Source organism: Balaenoptera physalus (genome assembly GCF_965194825.1).
Source record: "Balaenoptera physalus genome assembly, chromosome: 1".
NCBI classification, from domain to species: domain Eukaryota; kingdom Metazoa; phylum Chordata; class Mammalia; order Artiodactyla; family Balaenopteridae; genus Balaenoptera; species Balaenoptera physalus.
In genome coordinates, this window is record NC_138882.1 from 195,659,220 (window position 1) to 195,677,149 (window position 17,930).

The 17,930-nt window shown below is 54.0% G+C and overlaps 1 protein-coding gene across 4 annotated transcripts; it reads left to right on the forward strand.

The window, feature by feature from the left end:
• The first annotated feature begins 298 nt into the window (after positions 1-298).
• On the forward strand, positions 299-17,306 carry CDK11B (cyclin dependent kinase 11B). Of its 4 annotated transcripts, none has more exons than XM_082417753.1 (20): positions 300-403; positions 4,375-4,498; positions 5,305-5,420; positions 6,405-6,532; positions 7,315-7,453; positions 11,574-11,710; positions 12,039-12,161; positions 12,474-12,569; positions 12,647-12,811; positions 13,045-13,110; positions 13,748-13,923; positions 14,686-14,776; positions 15,231-15,352; positions 15,544-15,649; positions 15,873-15,994; positions 16,073-16,180; positions 16,255-16,371; positions 16,460-16,608; positions 16,690-16,879; positions 16,964-17,306. In XM_082417753.1, the coding sequence occupies exons 2-20, from the start codon at positions 4,388-4,390 to the stop codon at positions 17,054-17,056; spliced, it is 2,355 nt and encodes a 784-aa protein (XP_082273879.1). In that variant the 5' UTR covers positions 300-403; positions 4,375-4,387; the 3' UTR covers positions 17,057-17,306. The 4 variants fall into 4 exon arrangements, with proteins under 4 accessions (XP_082273881.1, XP_082273882.1, XP_082273879.1 ...); XM_082417754.1 differs by lacking the exon at positions 300-403 and adding an exon at positions 4,571-4,617; XM_082417755.1 differs by lacking the exon at positions 16,460-16,608 and having other exon boundaries at positions 299-403.
• Positions 17,307-17,930: the final 624 nt, after the last annotated feature.

Consider the following 17,930-nt stretch of genomic DNA (forward strand, 5'->3'; position numbering starts at 1 on the left):
TTCCGTAGGCAAGATTCGGAGTCCACCGCGCCACCGCCGGGGTCGGGGTCACGGGGACGGGGAGAAAGGGCGCAGCACCGGGCACCCGACCAGGCCAGGCCCGGACTTCCCCCGAACCCGAGCTGCCCGCAGGGACTCGCCTCGCCCCGCCCCGCCCCGGCACCCCGGGCGCCGTCAGCAGTCGGCGCCGAGGCCCATAACGACGCCCTATCGCGCCCAGCACTCTGCGCAGGTCTGCTGTCGGCGGCTGGGGGACGGGGGGACGGGGGGACGGGGGGGCGGGACCCGCCGGGACCCGCCCTCGGTCGTCATCAGCCCGCGCCGACGCAGGAAGTGACGACGCTCCTGGCGCGCGCCGGGCAGTTTCTTCTCAGGCTCCGGGTCCGGCGGCGGCGGCGTAGGGGTGAGTGGCGGCGGGCCGGGCCGGGCGGGGCCGGGCGGGGCGGGGTTGAGGGGGGCGCGGCCGGCTCACCTAAACTCTCGGATCCCGGCGGGCCTCGGGCGCGTGGACCGGGGCGGGCGACACTCCCCGCCTCCTCGGCCATCTCGCCCGGCGCGGAACTCGGAATGGAGGAGGCGGCGGGCCCAGGAGCTCCCCGAGCCAACTTCTGCCGGGCCGAACCCCGGGCTAGCGGGACTGAACCCCAAGAACCGGGTACCCGCGCCCTGGTCTGCGAGCGCGCTCTCGGAGCAACCACCCAGGCCTCCCCGTATCCCGTGCTGGGGCTGCAGCCGTCCGGTGGGCCAGTGGCCCACGCAGCCCAGGTCGTCTTTCTTTTTTTTTTTTAAATTTATTTTATTTATTTATTAATTTATATTTGTCTGTGTTGGGCCTTCGTTGCTGCGTGCGGGCTTTTCTCTAGTTGCGGCGAGCGGGGCTACTCATCTTTGCGGTGCGCTGGCTTCTCACTGCGGTGGCTTCTCTTGTTGCGGAGCAGGGTCTCTAGGCGCGCGGGCTTCAGTAGTTGCAGCACACGGGCTCAGTAGTTGTGGCTCGCGGCCTCACTAGTTGTGGCGCACGGGCTTAGTAGCTCCACGGCATGTGGGATCTTCCCGGACCAGGGCTCGAACCCGTGTCCCCTGCATTGGCAGGCGGATTCTTAACCACTGCGCCATCAGGGAAGCCCCCAGGTTGTCTTTCTAATAAATCCTCCTGGCGGCAAAAACAGTGCTTGGTGAGTGCCAGGTACTGAGCTACGAGCTTTACCTGGGTGATCTGGTTTAATCCCCGTTGATGCTGTCATGTAGGGGGTTTTCTCACCGTTTACGGAATGGTAAGCTGAGATGAAGTAACTAGCCCTGTACAGCACAGGAATGACAGCAAAGAGATTGGAATCCAAGTGGTCATTTTCCAGAGCCCATCACTCTTTTTTTTTTTTTTAATCTTTCTTTCTAGTTTTTCAGTTTTTCTAAAATCGAAGTATAGTTGATTTACAATGTTGTGGTAGTTTCTGCTGTACAGCAAAGTGGTTCAGTCATACATGTATACACGTTCTTTTTTATCTTCTTTTCCGTTACGGGTTTATCACAGGAAATTGTATATAGTGCGCTGTGCTCTGCAGTAGGACCTTGTTGTTTATCCGTCCTGTGTATAATAGTTTGCTTCTGCTGACCCCAAACTCCCAGTCCTTCCCTCCCCCTCCCACAACCACAAGTCTGTTTTCTATGTCTGTGACTCTTTTTCTGTTTTGTAGATAAGTTCATTTGTGTCTTTTCTTTTTTTTTTTTTTGGCCACGCGTGGCTTCTGGGATCTTAGTTCCCTGACAAGGGATTGAACCCAGGCCCCAGCAGTGAAAGCGCCGAGTCCTAACCACTGGACCGCCAGGGAATTCCCATTTGTGTCATATTTTAGATGCCACATATAAGTGATATCACATGGTATTTGTCTTTCTCTTTCTGACTTAGTTTACTTAGTATGACAATCTTTAGGTCCATCCAAGTTGCTGCAAATGGCATTATTTCATTCTTTTCTTTTAATTTTAATAATACATTTTACTTAACCCAGTATTTATAAAATATTATTATTTCACCATATAATAATCAGTATAAAATTATTAATGAGGTATTTTACATTTTTTACACAAAGTCTTTGAAATCCAGTGTGTATTTTATACTTAGAGCACAGCTTAATTCAGACTGGCCACAGTTGAAGTGCTCAATAGCTACACGTGGCTAGTGGCTACCATTCTGGACAGCAGTTAATTTAAGGTGTGAATTCTATACACAGTTATAATCTCAGACAAGTAGAGGTCATTTCCAACTGTACCCATGGACAAATTGATAGTGAATTCATGTTTGGAATATTAATTGTATAGCATTTGGACATGGAAAATTTATTCTTGAATTATGAATAAGTGGTTTAAGCGAACCCGATTATTGCATATTATTACATGCAGCTACTGAAATAGGCACTTCCACATATTACCACATTTAATCCTTTCAAAAAACACCTGGCAAAGGATCGTTATCGAGATTGAAACAGTAGACCTGTGCCCGATATCCACTTCACCCTTCTTCTAGTTTGCTTTTCTGAAAGGCAGAGAGTGGAACGCTGAATGCTGTGTTTCCCAGACTCCCGTGAAACTAGGGTTCTCAATGTGATTTAGATTCAGCCAGTCAGATACACATACCTGAGATTTGAAGGCTGGAAGTGAGGCAGAGACTGCATTTGTGGGGGGGGCGCATTTTTGCCATCTTTGCAGGCACACGAACTGAGTTTTGGCAGCAGAATTAAAGAGACATGCCGCTGTCCAGTCTCTACCTGTGGATACTGAGAAGCAGGTCCTGGGCATCCATGTTGCTGGGGCAGAGCAGAGCAAGTACAGCATGGCTTTGGAGTCAGCGGCAGCAGTGGCAGTGTCTTTCTAATTAAGTGGACTTTTGAAAGTTGTGGTTTCCCAAAGATAGCCATAAATTCTGTGTGTCCTAGAACCTTCTGCATCCTAATGGGGTGCTCTGGTGGTCTTTGAGCAGTTGTCTTCCGGTTCCAGTCCCATCCTTCCAAACTCTGGGGTGCTGGAGCTGGGGCTGCTCACTGCGTCTCCGCTTCACCATCTGGCGCCCGCATAGGTTCTGCCAATAGGAGGTAATAGAGGCTTGTCTTGGGTGTCCACAAGACGAGTAGATCTCCACACCTGCCCACCAGGGTCTGGAAAGTTTATATAGAGGCCTTAACGGGGTTCATGCGCACATGTAGTCCGAATGGTCTCAGTAACACACTGCTCTCTCCGGGCAGCGTCCTTGAAAATGTATTTCATTCCTTTTTATGGCTGAGTAATATTCCATTGTATATATGTACCACCTCTTTATCCATTCATCTGTCGATGGACACTTAGGTTGCTTCCATATCTTGGCTATTGTAAATAGTGCTGCTATGAACATGGGGGAGGGGGGGTGTGTATCCTTTTTAATTATAGTTTTGCCTGGATATATGCCCAGGAGTGGGATTGCTGGATCATATGGTAGTTCTATTTTTAGTTTTCTGAGGAACCTCCATACTGTTCTGCATAGTGGCTGAGCCAACTTACATTCCTACTAACAGTGTAGGAAGTTTCCCTTTTTTCCACACCCTCTCTAGAATTTGTTATTGATGGCCATTCTGACGGGTGTGAGGTGGTACCTTGTTGTAGTTTTGATTTGCATTTCTCTAATCATTATCGATGTTGAGCATCTTTACATGTACCTATTGGCCATTTGTTTTCTTCTTTGGAGAAATGTCTATTTAGGTCTTCTGTCCTTTTTTCAATTGGGTTGTTTGGTTTTTTGCTGTTGAGTTGTATGAGCTGTTTGTATATTTTGCAAATTAAGCCCTGTCAGTCACATCGTTTGCAAATGTTTTCAGCCAGTTCGTAAGTTGTCTTTTTGTTTTGTTTACGGTTTCCTTTGCTGTGTAAAAGTTTGTAAGTTTGATTAGGTTCTCTTTGTTTATTTTTGCTTTATTTCTGTTGCCTTGGGAGACTGACCTAAGAAAACACTGGTGCCATTTATGTCAGAGAATGTTTTGCCTGTGATCTCTTCTAGGAGTTTTAGAGTGTCATGTCTTCTGTTTAAGTCTTTAAGCCATTTTGAGTTTATTTTTGTGTATAGTGTGAGGGTGTGTTCTAACTTCATTGGTTTACATGCAGCTGCCCAGCTTTCCCAGCACCGCTTGCTGAAGAGACTGCCTTTTTCCTATTGTATATTCTTGCCTCTTTTGTCAAAGATTAATTGACCACAGGTGTGCGGGTTTATTTCTGGCAGAGCCCATCCCTCTTAACAAAGATTTGTACTGAAACGCTCAAAAGTGGCAAGGCAAAAGTGTTCAGAAACAGCATAGCATCAAACCACAGTTTGCTGTGTCCTGACACAGTTTGAATTTTTTGTCTTTTTTGCAGTGTTTTAACTCAAATGGGTGATGAAAAGGACTCTTGGAAAGTGAAAACTTTAGATGAAATTCTTCAGGAAAAGAAACGACGGAAGGAACAAGAGGAGAAAGCAGAGATAAAACGCTTAAAAAACGTAAGCCATGTTTTTTAAGTAAGTGTTTTTTTTAAAGGAGATTTAATTTCTTTGCCCTCATTTTTCCATTAGAACAACGCTTCTTCGGTGAAGTTCTTTTGTACTTCCAAATGTCGCAGGTGAGCCCAAAATCTATTCTAAAAATTAACAAAAACATTCAAATACTCAGTTTACATTGACAGCAGATCGATAACATACTAAAGCTGCATATAGATGACCACAGCTACATGGAAAATAAAGTATTTTGAACCTAAAATCACTAGTGCGGTTGGGCTTGTTTTTCTCATTTCATCATTATATTCATGACACCATTTCCAAGTATTTTTAGTATAGTAGGAAGCTTCCTTGAAATTAGTATTATTGTTTTACACCTTTCTTGGTTTGCCTAATAACATAGGAAAACTTTAGTAATTTGATAAGGGGCATTGAAAGAAATGCCTCTTCTGATAAGTTTAGCAGCAGACCTTTCTTACGTATTTATGAGTGCTTTTTGAGATACTGTAAAGTATTTGGTGTATAAAATATGCTTTAAGGCTCAGTTCTGGTTAATATAAATAGCTAACATACTTGTCAGAGAGTTTAATGTCCCTTGTCATATACGCTGGTGTTAAATTTCTCAGGTTCTGGGTTACAGAGAGTTATATGAAATTCTAATGTCACGGGATTTGAATGAAAGTTTTTTATATTTTATAACATTGGTCCACTCAAAGTGTGTATGAAAGTTTGTTGTTGGATATTGGCAAGGTTTGAGTATTACTAAAAATAGGCTTATCTGTAAGGAAAATTACTTTCTCCTTGCTTCTTAGTCTGATGACCGGGATTCCAAGCGGGATTCCCTTGAGGAGGGGGAGCTGAGGGACCACCGCATGGAGATAACGATACGGAACTCGCCGTATAGAAGAGAGGACTCCATGGAAGACAGGTGAGAGAGTGGCCCTGGAGGAGCCCACTGGCTGCAGGTGCACTCACCTGAGGAGACAGGCTGAGCCCCGTGACAGGGCCGTGGTCCTGGCTGGCCCTTCTCAGTGTTATTTTGAAAGTTTGAGGTCATGACCTGAGGTTTACCTCTAGATTGAAATGACTCTTGTGTGGTGTCAGTTACCAGCTCTCCCCTCTTCTTAGGAAAAGCCTGAGCGTGTGTTCCTTTCTTTGTGATCATTCTGCAGTGAAGTGAACACCATTCACATGGTACATTTAAAGTATTCTGCTGTATGTTTGTGATGATTTGTATAATTACTCTCTAAAATTATCTACAAATAAACCAAAGTAGCTGATGAAAGATACTTGGAGCAAGGCCTTGAAGCAGAAACAGTCCTGCCGAGGTCTGTATGTCCTGACGTTTCTTCCCGTGCTGTGCTTCGTCCTCACTTGTTTTCTTCTCATGTCCATCATCAAGCAGTTAAAAACAACATAACCGGAAATTAAGGCAAAAAGGCATAGGGTGTGAATTCTCCCAAGATTTTGGTTATATAATCAGTTGAAAATATTGTTAAATGACCTTTTGAGATCATTAAGTTTGATTAAAATTGTGGGACCTTTTTTAACAACTTTATTATGGTGTAAATGACAAACTGCACAGATTTCAGGTGTGCAGTTTGATACGTTGTTATATACCTGTAAACTATCCCCACGACCAAGATCATGAATACCCTAAATGTTCCTCAGAGAGGCCTTTTTGTTCCATGTTTCACACTGATTCCCCACTTAACACTTTCCATCTGAATCTGTATTTAATACACAGTTTGGGCTTAGGTTTCATAATGAACATCATCCTTTAGCTGATGGTTGAGATTCACCTGTTTGTTCTGACCCTTCATCTCTCTGGGTTGAAGACACTCCACGATACCCCGGTGCTCCTCACATTACTCTCTCAGGCGTGATGTAATGCTGTGGTGTCTTATTTCAGAGGAGAGGAAGATGATTCTTTGGCTATCAAACCACCCCAGCAAATGTCTCGGAAAGAAAAAGCTCATCACAGGAAAGACGAAAAGAGGAAAGAGAAACGCAGGCATCGTAGTCATTCCACAGAAGGGGGTACAGAGCATTTGCTTTCTTTTGTGTTGTGTTCACATGTGGTCTCGCTCCTATTTCATGATCTACTGTCTTCTCCAGAGCACAGTTGAAAGCGAAGAGGATCAAATTTTAGCTAAAAAAATAAATTTATTGTAGATCATTCTGAATAGATACTTTGTTTTCCTTCTGTGTTTTCTTCTGTGTGTTTCCCCCTCATTGCATTGTTCTGGGGTAGTTTGTCTACCTACAAAACTGTCTTAATTCAACAAGGGAAAACACAGTCTTCAATGCTACACTGCTTTAACTAAGGAACAGATGCTTGATAAAACTGAAACAATGGGTTTGATCTCATACCAGTATTAAGAGCTTCTTAGGGGTGTTGGGAAAACTGGGCCTGGGGCCCGATATAAATCTCATTGTTAAACTCAGTTGGCTAACATGGTGTATAATGTGATGTAGAAACTAAAAGGAGATAAGCTTTGTCCTGTATCCTTTACAAATGGTGATTTCTTTTTAAATCGTGAAACTAATACAGTCTAATCAGTTTATTTAATACAGAAAATTAGAAAGAAAGATGGAGATCACAGTTCTATTCAGTGATAATCACATTATTTTTGTTTTTTTCTTAACTGGAGGCTTACTGCATAGAGTTTTATATTGTCATCCTTTTTTTTTTTAACAGAAAGTCATGATTGTTTCTCCAAGTCAATGATTAGATATTTTTTCTTTTCTTCACTGGGTATTTTTAAGTTGAGTTTCTGGAGGTTAAGTTTCTTCGTACGACATGTCCTGTTTCCCACTAGGGAAGCATGCCAGAGTGAAGGAGAAGGAGAGAGAGCACGAGCGTAGGAAGCGGCACCGAGAGGAGCAGGACAAGGCCCGCCGCGAGTGGGAGCGACAGAAGAGGAGGGAGCTGGCGCGGGAGCACTCCCGGAGGGAGAGGTGAGGCCGGCAGCCCGAGCGAGCGGGGTCCTGACTGCTGGCGGTGCCCCCGCCTCAGCCTGTGAGATGGGCCTGCAGGGAGGGATGCGGCTGGACGGAGCTGGGGGTCCAAGAGGAATCGAGAGGCGAGGAGCAAACGTTTGGGCTGGACATAGAGCAGTGGGGGAAGGAGAGAGAGTAGGGAGGGGTGGCGGGTGGCTGGAGGAGGGGAGCGGCTGTCCACACCCGAGCCCGGCGCCCCTGGGGAGAAGGGCGAGGGCTGCTGTCCAGACCTGGGTGGAGCCATTCTGGGGGCAGCCAGTCCCCGCGCATGAGTCCTGAGGCAGAGTCAGTGCGGGGAGGCCAGGGGTGTAGGCGATTCCCCGTCTGCTCACTCGGCAGGTGTGTGCTGAGCACCTGCTCTGCACCAGCTCTGTTCCAGGGGGCCTTGTCCAGGAAGGACCAACAAGATGTGTTGCTTAGGGTTGTCTGGGGTCGCAGCAGAAATAGACTCTGGTTCTTCCAAACAAGAAACAAAACGAGAAGTAACAAAGGCAATCCCAAAGGCCTTGAAATGGCCCGGGAGCTGGGACACCAGACTCCTGGGCCTTTGTCTCCAGGTGCCTCTGTGTGGGCTTAGAGTTCCAGGAGAGAGCGTCTGTTCACCCCAGATCTGTTCTGCGTGGCCCAGGTGTGAATCCTAGGGCCACCTCTGGGTCCTGCGGTCATTTCCAGAGAGAGCTTGAGAGCTGGGCTGCTCCACGGAAGGGAAGTAGCAGGCTGGAAGGTGCTGACACTCCCAGCAGCCGGGGCCGAACAGAGGGCAGGTACAGCAGGTGTGAGGAGAGCCTTTGTTCTCAGGACTCAGGGAGTGTGAGAGATGCAGCTGGGAGGTTGGGGTCTAAGGCCACTGTGAGGCCAGCAGAGCCTTCAGTGTCCTGGCTGCTGGCACATGACACACCCACATTTGCTAAGCCCTGTGCTCTGTCCAGTGTGGTCCAGTCACACAGCTGTGCAGACAAAGTGGTGACCCCATGGAAGCCAAGCTTGAAAATAAAGAGCACATGGAAAAATGCAGCAGTGGCCACATTGTACAAGGGAGACAAGAGTTCACAGGGTTATTAGCCCAGCGGCTTACTAAACAGCAACAACTGGGAGGAAAAATTCAAGTGCAGGGTTGCTGCAAGATGTTACCTGGAATGTCCAGCTTTCAACAAGAAGTTTTGAGACATACAAAGACATAAGAAGGTTTGACCCCATATTAAGGAAGAAAGACATAATAGACAGCGTTTCCAGATTTGGCGAAGACTTGGAAGCAAGGAACTTGAAGATGGAGCAACAGACTTCATGCCTTCTGAACACAGAGAGGAAAGGATCTTCAATCTCAAGATCTGTGGGACAGCATCCAGTGTACCAGCGCACGTGTGGCGTGTGGGAGGGATGGGGGGCACAGAGGTGGCTTTTAAATAATGAGTACTTCCCAAATTTGACAGAAACCGTTTTATCTTCCGAGAAACTCAGTGAGCCCCAGGTAGGATAAGTACAAAGTCACAGTCACACTGGGGAAGCTAGTGAGAAATTCATGAAGGGCAGCAGTGAGCGGGGTGCTTCTCATCAGAAACGGGGGGGCCGCAGGCAGGAACCCGGCCAGCCCGGAATTCTGTATCCAGCACAGCCAGCCTCAGAAGTGAGGGACAAATAAAGGCCTTCCCAGGTGAACAGAGGCTGGGGGACAGGTGGACACAGCACTGCAGCCACAGCCGCGGGACATGCGTCGCCCCAAGAGCTCCTGGGATGAGTTTTCAACAGAGACCGTGTGCCAGGCCGTGGAACAAGTCTCAAATTTAAAAGAATTGAGGCCATACAAAGTATGCCCTCTTATCACAGAAGAATTCAATTAGAAGTCAGCAACAGGGCTTCCCTGGTGGCACAGTGGTTAAGAATCCGCCTGCCAATGCAGGGGACACGGGTTCGAGCCCTGGTCCAGGAAGGTCCCACATGCCGCGGAGCAACTAAGCCCGTGCACCACAGCTACTGAGCCTGCGCTCTAGAGCCCGTCAGCCACAACTACTGAGCCTGTGAGCCACAACTGCAGAAGCCTGCGCGCCTAGAGCCCGTGCTCCACAACAAGAGAAGCCACTGCAATGAGAAGCCCGCACACCGCAACAAAGAGCAGCCCCCGCGCGCCGCAACTAGAGAAAGCACGTGCGCAGCAAAAGACCCAACACAGCCAAAAATAAATTTATATATTAAAAAAAAGCAACAGAACGAAACCTGGGGAAATCCTCAAACGTTGGGAATCTAACAACCCGTTTGTGAAAAACCCATGGCGCGAAGAAAAAATTATAAGGAAAAACAAAATATTTAGAATTTTTTTTTTGGTCACGACGCAAAGCTTGTAGAATCTTAGTTCCCTGACTAGGTATCAAACCCAGGCCCAGCAGTGGAAGCGCCAAGTCCTAACCACTGGACCACCAGGAAATTCCCTGAAAATATTTTGAACAAGATGAGAGCAAAGACAATGTGTCAAAACCTAGGGATGGGACTTCCCTGGTGGCTCAGTGGTTAAGAATCCGCCTGCCAGTGCAGGGGACACGGGTTCGAGCCCTGGCCTGGGAAGATCCCACATGCCATGGAGCAACTAAGCCCATGTGCCGCAACTACTGAGCCTGCGCTCTAGAGCCTGCGAGCCACAACTACTGAGCCCACGTGCCACAACTACTGAAGCCCGCACGCCTAGAGCCTGTGCTCCACAGCAAGAGAAGCCACCTCAATGAGAAGCCCGCGCACCGCAACAAAGAGTAGCCCCCACTCAATGCAACTAGAGAAAGCCCGCGCACAGCAACGAAGACCCAATGCAGCCAAAAAATAAAATAAATAAATAAATAAATTTAAAAAAAAAAAAAAAAAAAGATGAAATTTAAAACCTAGGGATGCAGCTCCAGCTGTGCTTAGAGTGAAGTGTTTCAGCTGTAAGCAGCTAAACCAGAAAGCAGAAAAGGAAGTTGTCCAATCAATAACCTAACCTCCTACCCAAGGAAACCAGAGAAAAAGCAGACTCATCCCAAAGCAAGCAGAAGAAACGTTGGGAGATGCAGAGCAGGCGGAAGCAGGCTTGGGAGGCCGGGGGCGGGGGCGGGGGCGGCCGCGGGCGGTGTGATCAGTGGGTGCCGGGGGTGTCCGGAAGCTGGCTTGTGATGGCTGCCCGGTTCCAGGGGTGTGCTCAGGGAAACTGAGCTCGCTGGTTGAACTCTATGTGTAAGTTATACCTCCACTTTGTTTGTTTGTTTGTTTTGCCATACTGCGCGGCATGAAACCGAAACCGCATCCCCTGCACTGGAAGTGCGGAGGCCTGACCACTGGGCCGCCAGGGAGGTCTCCTTACGCTTTTATTTGGGGATAGTTTGGGTTCAGTGGCATTTATACAATAGTGTGTGGAGCCCAGTAGCCTTGGTCCGGCCCCTCCAGTGGTGACGTCTGTGCGGGCAGCACTGGCGGCCCTGGTTGCGCGCTCACCGTTTTTCGCTTGTGCTCCTTTCTGTGTGTATAACGCTGCCTTTTTTGTTTAACGTGTTCGCTTTTCAAGTTGTATTTGGACTTAACCCTGTAGGGACCTGAGAGTTAACAGACTGATGGGTTTCCACTCTTTGGCGTCCGGTGCCGCCGACCCCACGTGTTTCGGTCACTGGTCACTGATATTTCCTGACCCCCGCACGACAGCTGTTCCCAGGAGCCGCAGGGCGCCGGGCCCAGGTCTGTGGCTCCCCCGCGCTTCCTCAGGTGGGCTCTCCCACCCCTTGGAGGCCCAGGAAGACTTGGCTCCTGGTAGAGGTGGATTTACATTGTGTGCACGGAGGGAAATCCTCTTGGCGAGTCTCGGTAGAGCTGCCGAGCAGAAGGTTCTGGAGCCAGTGGGGTCTGTGCCCCAGGCAGCTGTTACCTCCTTGTAACAGCACTTTCTGCCGTGTGACTCTTTAAGAACGAGGTTCCCAGGACGCGCATGCGTGTATGTTCTGCTTTTAAAAAGCTCTTCGAGGGTTGAACAGCCCGGAGAAGTAGTTTATCAATGCGAGCAAAAGCACTGGGGGCAAAAAGGAGAACTTCCCGTTTCGGGGGTAAATGTGGCGTGTGCTGGTTGCAGGGACCGCCTGGAGCAGTTAGAAAGGAAGCGAGAGCGGGAGCGCAAGCTGCGGGAGCAGCAGAAGGAGCAGAGGGAGCAGAAGGAGCGGGAGCGGCGCGCCGAGGAGCGGCGCAAGGAGCGCGAGGCCCGGCGGGAAGGTGGGGGCGGGGCCAGGAGGTGGGGCGAGGGGCGGGGCTGGCGAGACGTAGGGGCGGGCCCGGCGGGGAGGTGGGGCGAGGGGCGGGGCCGGGCGACCCTGCGGCTCCTGGGGTGTGGGCTGTCTGGCCCAGACAGCTGTGTCTGGGGTCCACACACTGGGGGTCAGGCCCAGGCTAGAGAGGTGGGTTCTGGCCCCTGCCTTCTGACCAATAGAGAGCAGCCTAGAAAGCCCACCTGGGTCCTCTGGTCGCTTCCGGTGCTGTAGGCGAGTGTTCGCCATGGGAAAGGGGGCTTCCGGCAGCAGCTCCTTTCTGTTCTCGTGCGCAGTGTCTGCACATCACCGGACAGCGAGAGAGGACTATGGCGACAAGGTGAAGGCCAGCCACTGGAGTCGGAGCCCACTCCGGCCGCCTCGAGAGAGGTTTGAGCTGGGGGACAGCCGGAAGCCAGGTGAGGCCGCACAGCGCTAGCTGGGCCAGCGTGTGGTGGTCTTTGCGAGGGGCGTCTAGCACAGAAAGTGGCTGCTGCTTCACGTCACGATGCGCTAAACGCTTGCGTGCTGTGTGGGAGGGACTGTGTGTGAAGTAAGTGTAGCAGCTGAAACGCTTGTTACTGGTCCCTTGAAGCGTTGTCTTCCTCCCAGGCATCCGGGTGAGTGGTTCCTCGTACAAACCGAAGTTAGTCTTCGTATGACGAGCGCCATCGCATCGTGTTAGTTTAAAGCATTTCCCCACATTCATCTTCGATGGTTTGTTCCCTAAGTAAAAGAAGAGAAAGTGGAGGAGAGAGATCTGCTGTCCGACCTGCAGGACATCAGCGACAGCGAGAGGAAGACCAGCTCAGCCGAGTCCTCGTCAGGTAGCCGCTCGCCCGGCCCCGCCCAAGTCCGTGGCCACACGGGGCGAAGCTCACTGCTGGCCGTTTCCTTCCTACAGCGGAATCAGGGTCAGGTTCCGAGGAGGAGGAGGAGGAGGAGGAGGAGGAGGAGGAGGAAGAGGGGAGCAGCAGCGAAGAGTCGGAGGGGGAGGAGGAAGAGGAGGAGGAGGAGGAGGAGGAGGAGACCGGGAGCAACTCCGAGGACGCGTCCGCACAGTCAGCCGGTGAGCACGAGTGCCCGCCCGCCCGCGGTTTAACCCCGTAAGAGCGCAGAAGCTACAGGTGGGTAGTTTGAAATCTCAGTAGAAATATATCCAGATTGAAAACGCCTGGCTGTCTGGGACTTACACGAGGCTCCCGAGTCGACGACATAGGGCGCCCCTTTCTTCCTTGTCGGCTAAAGCGGACCGCGCTTCTGCTTGTGGAGGGTCTGAGCTGACACCTGTTTCCTTTACAGAGGAAGTGAGTGAAGAAGAAATGAGTGAAGAGGAGGAGCGAGAGAATGAAAACCACGTCCTGGTTGGTGAGAGGCCCCCCGAGTGGTGGTTCACCTCTTCCTCATCTGCCCCTCACCTGGGTGCTGACCCACGTTTGAGTCGTGAGCGGGGCAGCGACCTAAGAAATAACCTTTCTCAGAGGCACGTCGTGCCCCGGGAGCTACAGGGAGCGCCTGGCTGGTGCGTCCCAGGACCCAGCTGGCTCGCGGGGAGCTGCTTCCCCCAGCACCCTGCACTTGGCCGCTTGGGCCCGTGGGGGCTGGCGTCCCTTAGAAGGGACAGTGCTGAATGAGCGCCATCCTGAGGGTGCTGGGCTCGGACACCAGGGGAGGCTGGGAAATGCCAGCTCGACTCCGACCACAGGGCCGTTGCTGACCAGGGGCTGCATGGCCTCCGCAGGCAGCCAGGCCAAGCCCTCTGGCCGGTGGCCGCAAGTTCTGGGCGGGCCTCAGAGCTCGCAACCGGCCAGTGGCTCACAGTGGTCCCAGCCCGGCCAGCGGCCCCAAGACACGGTGCCCTCTGTCCAGGGCGCAGCCCGTGCCTGGCCCCCCGGGGCTCTCAATGTGGCTTCTTCCCGCACTGCACTCGCTGTCCCCCCCGCAGAACGGGTGGGGTAGCCACACTTGCTCGTTCTTGGTTCATAATTGGGTTGAACTTCTGAAGTTCCAGAGTCACGATTTGACCGCGATTCTGGAGAGAGCGAAGAGGGGGAAGATGAGGTGGGCGAGGGCACCCCGCAGAGCAGCGCCCTCACCGAGGGGGACTTCGTGCCCGACTCCCCAGCCCTGTCACCCATCGAGCTCAAACAGGAGCTGCCCAAGTACCTGCCAGCCCTGCAGGTCAGGTGCCCTCCCCGCCCCAGGCCTGGCTCTGCTTTGCTGCTCGTGGATGGGGCCGGTTGCTGAGAGTAGAAGCTGGGTCCCCACTGCGGGTTTCTGTCACTGGGTGGGCCCGGCCACCAGCCTCTCACGTGTCCCCGATCGTGGTCCGGCCTCTTGTCCAGCAGTCTTGGGGGGAGGACAGTTCCTGCGTCCGCAGCCAGGACGCCCGCCAGGGGCCCCATGTGGGGGGGCGGGCAGCCTGGCGGGCGGTCAGCTCTGCGGTCACTTCTGCCTCGGCCTGGGCTGAGTGGGCACCTGCCCCCCTCGCCTGGTCGCTGTGCAGGGGTCGGAGGGCAGTGCTATGAGTCAGCGCACATTTTCTGTTGGGAAAAGTCCGTGACAACAATGCTGGAGGGAGGGGGTTGGAGAGGGCAGGTCTCCAGAGGGTGAGCGGCCTCAGGTGCTCCAGGCGCCCCAAGGCTAGTGGCCCAGCCCCAAGTGCCGCCCCAGCTCCTGGGGGTTTCCTGCGCCAGCTGGGGGTGCAGTGCACAGGGCCACCCCTGTCCCAGCCTCATCTTAGGATGAGGTGGCTGGAGGTGGCGGGGTGGGGGGTTGCCCAGGGCCGGCTTCCGGATGAAGGGGCACGTGCTCACTGAGGCGAGGAGAGTGTTCCCAGGCCGCTGCCCACGCGCCCTGCGGGCCCTCCTGACACGTCCAGGCGGGGCTTCCCTCAGGGGTGTGGCCCCGCTGCCGCGCCCTCATGCTGGCGCTTCCTCCCAGGGCTGTCGGAGTGTGGAGGAATTCCAGTGCCTGAACAGGATCGAAGAAGGCACTTACGGGGTGGTGTACAGAGCTAAGGACAAGAAAACAGGTGGGGCGAGTCCCAGGATGGTCCCCCAAAGGGAAGGGGTGGTGTGGCGCATGGACCGGGTGGCCCAGAGTGCCAGCCAGCACCACGGGGCGCCGGCACCTTCAGCGTCAGGGTCACTGGGTATAGTTCCCTACTATTCTGGTTGTCGCCTCTCCCCTGGAGCTGGGCCTTAGCCTTGCCTTATCTGACCGGTGCACACCTGAGCAGCTGGCCCCTTGGCGCCTCCAGAGGCCAGAAGTCGGCCTGACCACGAGGCTCTGTGCTGCTTGCTTGCAGCCGCAGGCAGGTGTGCGCCCTTGGCGGGGCCTCAGAGAAGCAGTCGAGGCCCTGAGGACTGGGGGGGAGGCCGGTTGGCCATGTCCCGTGATCGTGGGGGAACAGCGATGAAACAGGGAGAACGTGTGGGTGGAAGAATATTTGCTCAACGTTGGTCTTCACGTTGCTTTCTTTGCAGATGAAATCGTGGCTCTGAAGCGGCTGAAAATGGAGAAGGAGAAGGAGGGCTTCCCGATCACATCGCTGAGGGAGATCAACACCATCCTCAAGGCGCAGCACCCCAACATCGTCACCGTCAGGGTGAGGCCGCCGGCCCACGTGCCTCTGCCCCGCGGGGCCCCCACGTGCCACACCCCGGTGGCCGTCGCATTTAGGAGGTCCCTGCTGTCGCCCAATGTCTGGGCCCCGGGATTTCAGGTCTCTTGGGAGAGCCGGCAGTGGCAGGGCTGGCCTGGGACCCCCAGGCCACGGGACCTGCTGTTGTTTCCTAGGAAATCGTCGTGGGCAGCAACATGGACAAGATCTACATCGTGATGAACTACGTGGAGCACGACCTCAAGAGCCTCATGGAAACCATGAAGCAGCCTTTCCTGCCGGGTAGGGCCCGATTCAGTCCCGTTGCTGTGGCCCTAGACCCAGATCCCCCTGAGGGACGTCCTACGCTCAGGTCGCCTGGGGGCGGGAGTGCTGACCTTGAACTCTGACCCTGTCGCACTGGGTGTGTGTGAGCGCCTGGGTGCCAGGTGCCGGGAAGCTTGGTGGCTGCTGAGGCAGCCGATGGCCCGGGGGACCAGCCGCGTGCTGCCCTGTCGCCACCCAGGGGAGGTGAAGACGCTGATGATCCAGCTGCTGCGTGGCGTGAAGCACCTGCACGACAACTGGATCCTGCACCGCGACCTCAAGACGTCCAACCTGCTGCTGAGCCACGCTGGCGTCCTCAAGGTGAGCCCGGGGGTGGCTCGGCGGAGGGGCCGGCTCCCAGGCATGGAGCCGTCCACAGCCCGCCCTCTGTCCTCACAGGTGGGGGACTTCGGGCTGGCGCGGGAGTATGGGTCCCCTCTGAAGGCCTACACCCCGGTGGTCGTGACCTTGTGGTACCGTGCCCCTGAGCTGCTGCTCGGCGCCAAGGTGAGTGTGGGTATGCAGGAGCCTGCCCTGGGCGCGCTGACCCGCCAGCCCCCTGAGTGCTTCCTGACCCCTAGGAGTACTCCACGGCCGTGGACATGTGGTCGGTGGGCTGCATCTTTGGGGAGCTGCTGACTCAGAAGCCGCTGTTCCCTGGGAAGTCGGAAATCGATCAAATCAACAAAGTGTTCAAGGTGGGTGCCCCTGGGGACATGTGCAGGCGCCCGGGCCAGGTGCCTCTTCCCTGCAGGGCCCGGCTATTTGAGACGCGCCCTGTTTTAGGACCTAGGGACCCCCAGTGAGAAAATCTGGCCCGGCTACAACGACCTCCCCGCCGTCAAGAAGATGACCTTCACCGAGTATCCGTATAACAACCTCCGCAAGCGCTTCGGGGCTCTGCTCTCAGACCCGGGCTTCGACCTCATGAACAAGTGCGTCCCGCCCTGCGCCCCGCCCTCAGCCCGCCTCCGCCCCGCCCCGCCCCGCCCCTGCCAAGTGCCTTGTTCTCCCAGGTTTCTGACCTACTTCCCTGGACGGAGGGTCAGCGCAGAGGACGGCCTCAAGCACGAGTATTTCCGCGAGACCCCCCTCCCCATCGACCCCTCCATGTTCCCCACATGGCCCGCCAAGAGCGAACAGCAGAGGGTGAAGCGGGGCACCAGCCCCCGGCCACCAGAGGGAGGCCTGGGCTACAGCCAGCTGGTGAGGGGCGGGCTGGCGAGGGGAGCGGGGTCTCCGAGGCGGGGTTGGCCCGGCCGGGGCCCCACGAAGCCGCTGTGTCCACAGGGTGACGACGACCTGAAGGAGACGGGCTTCCACCTCACAACCACGAACCAGGGGGCCTCGGCCGCGGGCCCAGGCTTCAGCCTCAAGTTCTGAGGCTCAGAGCCGACCCCGGACCCACCTTGGGGAGCGCCGACCGCTGAGGCCCAGCTGGGACAGCGGCAGACACTGGAGGCGGCGTCTGGGTCCAGACCCCCGTCCTGCCCTGACCAGGTGCCGCCACTGCCACGGGGCTGCCGTGGACGCGACCTCAAGTCTAGGACTGGCTGCTGGCCTCGTGGGGTTTTCCATGTTTTCATTTTATCTTGGCTTGTAAATTTGTAGAATTAAATCACGTTTTCCTTGCCGTGGGAGGAAAGGCTGTGCTTTTTCAGATGTATCGGACTTGCCCTGCGAGGAGAGGGCGGGCATCTGTACGCCCACACACACACACTCAGCCACGGTGACCACCAGCGGCCATGCCAGTCGGGTGCCGTGACTGGGAACAGAGCTGCGGGGGGGTTGGTACTTTTTAACCTTCAGGCTGCTGCTCCAGCACCTTCCTGCCTCACCCAGGGCCCCAGAGCCAGGCGTGCGAGCTCGCAGCCACAGCAGGTTTTTGTACAAGGTGGTTACGTGTTTTAAGATGTAGTAAAATATTCTTGGAGGAAGGGTCTGGCATTTCCTTCTTTAAGCGGCTGGTCCTGTACTGGGTCCTGGGCCTCCTGGGTGGGGAGCCCCCGCCCCTACACTCGAGGGAGGGGTGAAAGGCAGTCTCCGTGGGCTCAGCTCTTTGCAGCCCGCAAGTCCTCCAGCTACGGTCTGGCTGGACAGGGTGTTGCTTGGGCAGAAGGGGACTTGTCACTGCCCGGGGCCCCCAGCTGCACCGAGCTAGTTCCTCCTGCGGGCGCCCCCAGCCTCCCCCCACCAGCCGCCCCCGCTCATCCCACTCCCTTCAGGGAGGCCTTGCAGCCACAGGGCCCACCCCCTT

What these genes read in the sequence shown, in the direction of transcription:
- CDK11B (XM_082417753.1), top strand. Translation starts at nt 4,388, where the DNA reads ATGGGTGATGAAAAGGACTCTTGGAAAGTGAAAACTTTAGATGAAATT. An exon ending in TAGTCATTCCACAGAAGGGG is followed by an intron (nt 6,533 to 7,314) that starts GTACAGAGCATT and finishes GTTTCCCACTAG; the next exon opens with GGAAGCATGCCAGAGTGAAG. An exon ending in GAGCACTCCCGGAGGGAGAG is followed by an intron (nt 7,454 to 11,573) that starts GTGAGGCCGGCA and finishes TGCTGGTTGCAG; the next exon opens with GGACCGCCTGGAGCAGTTAG.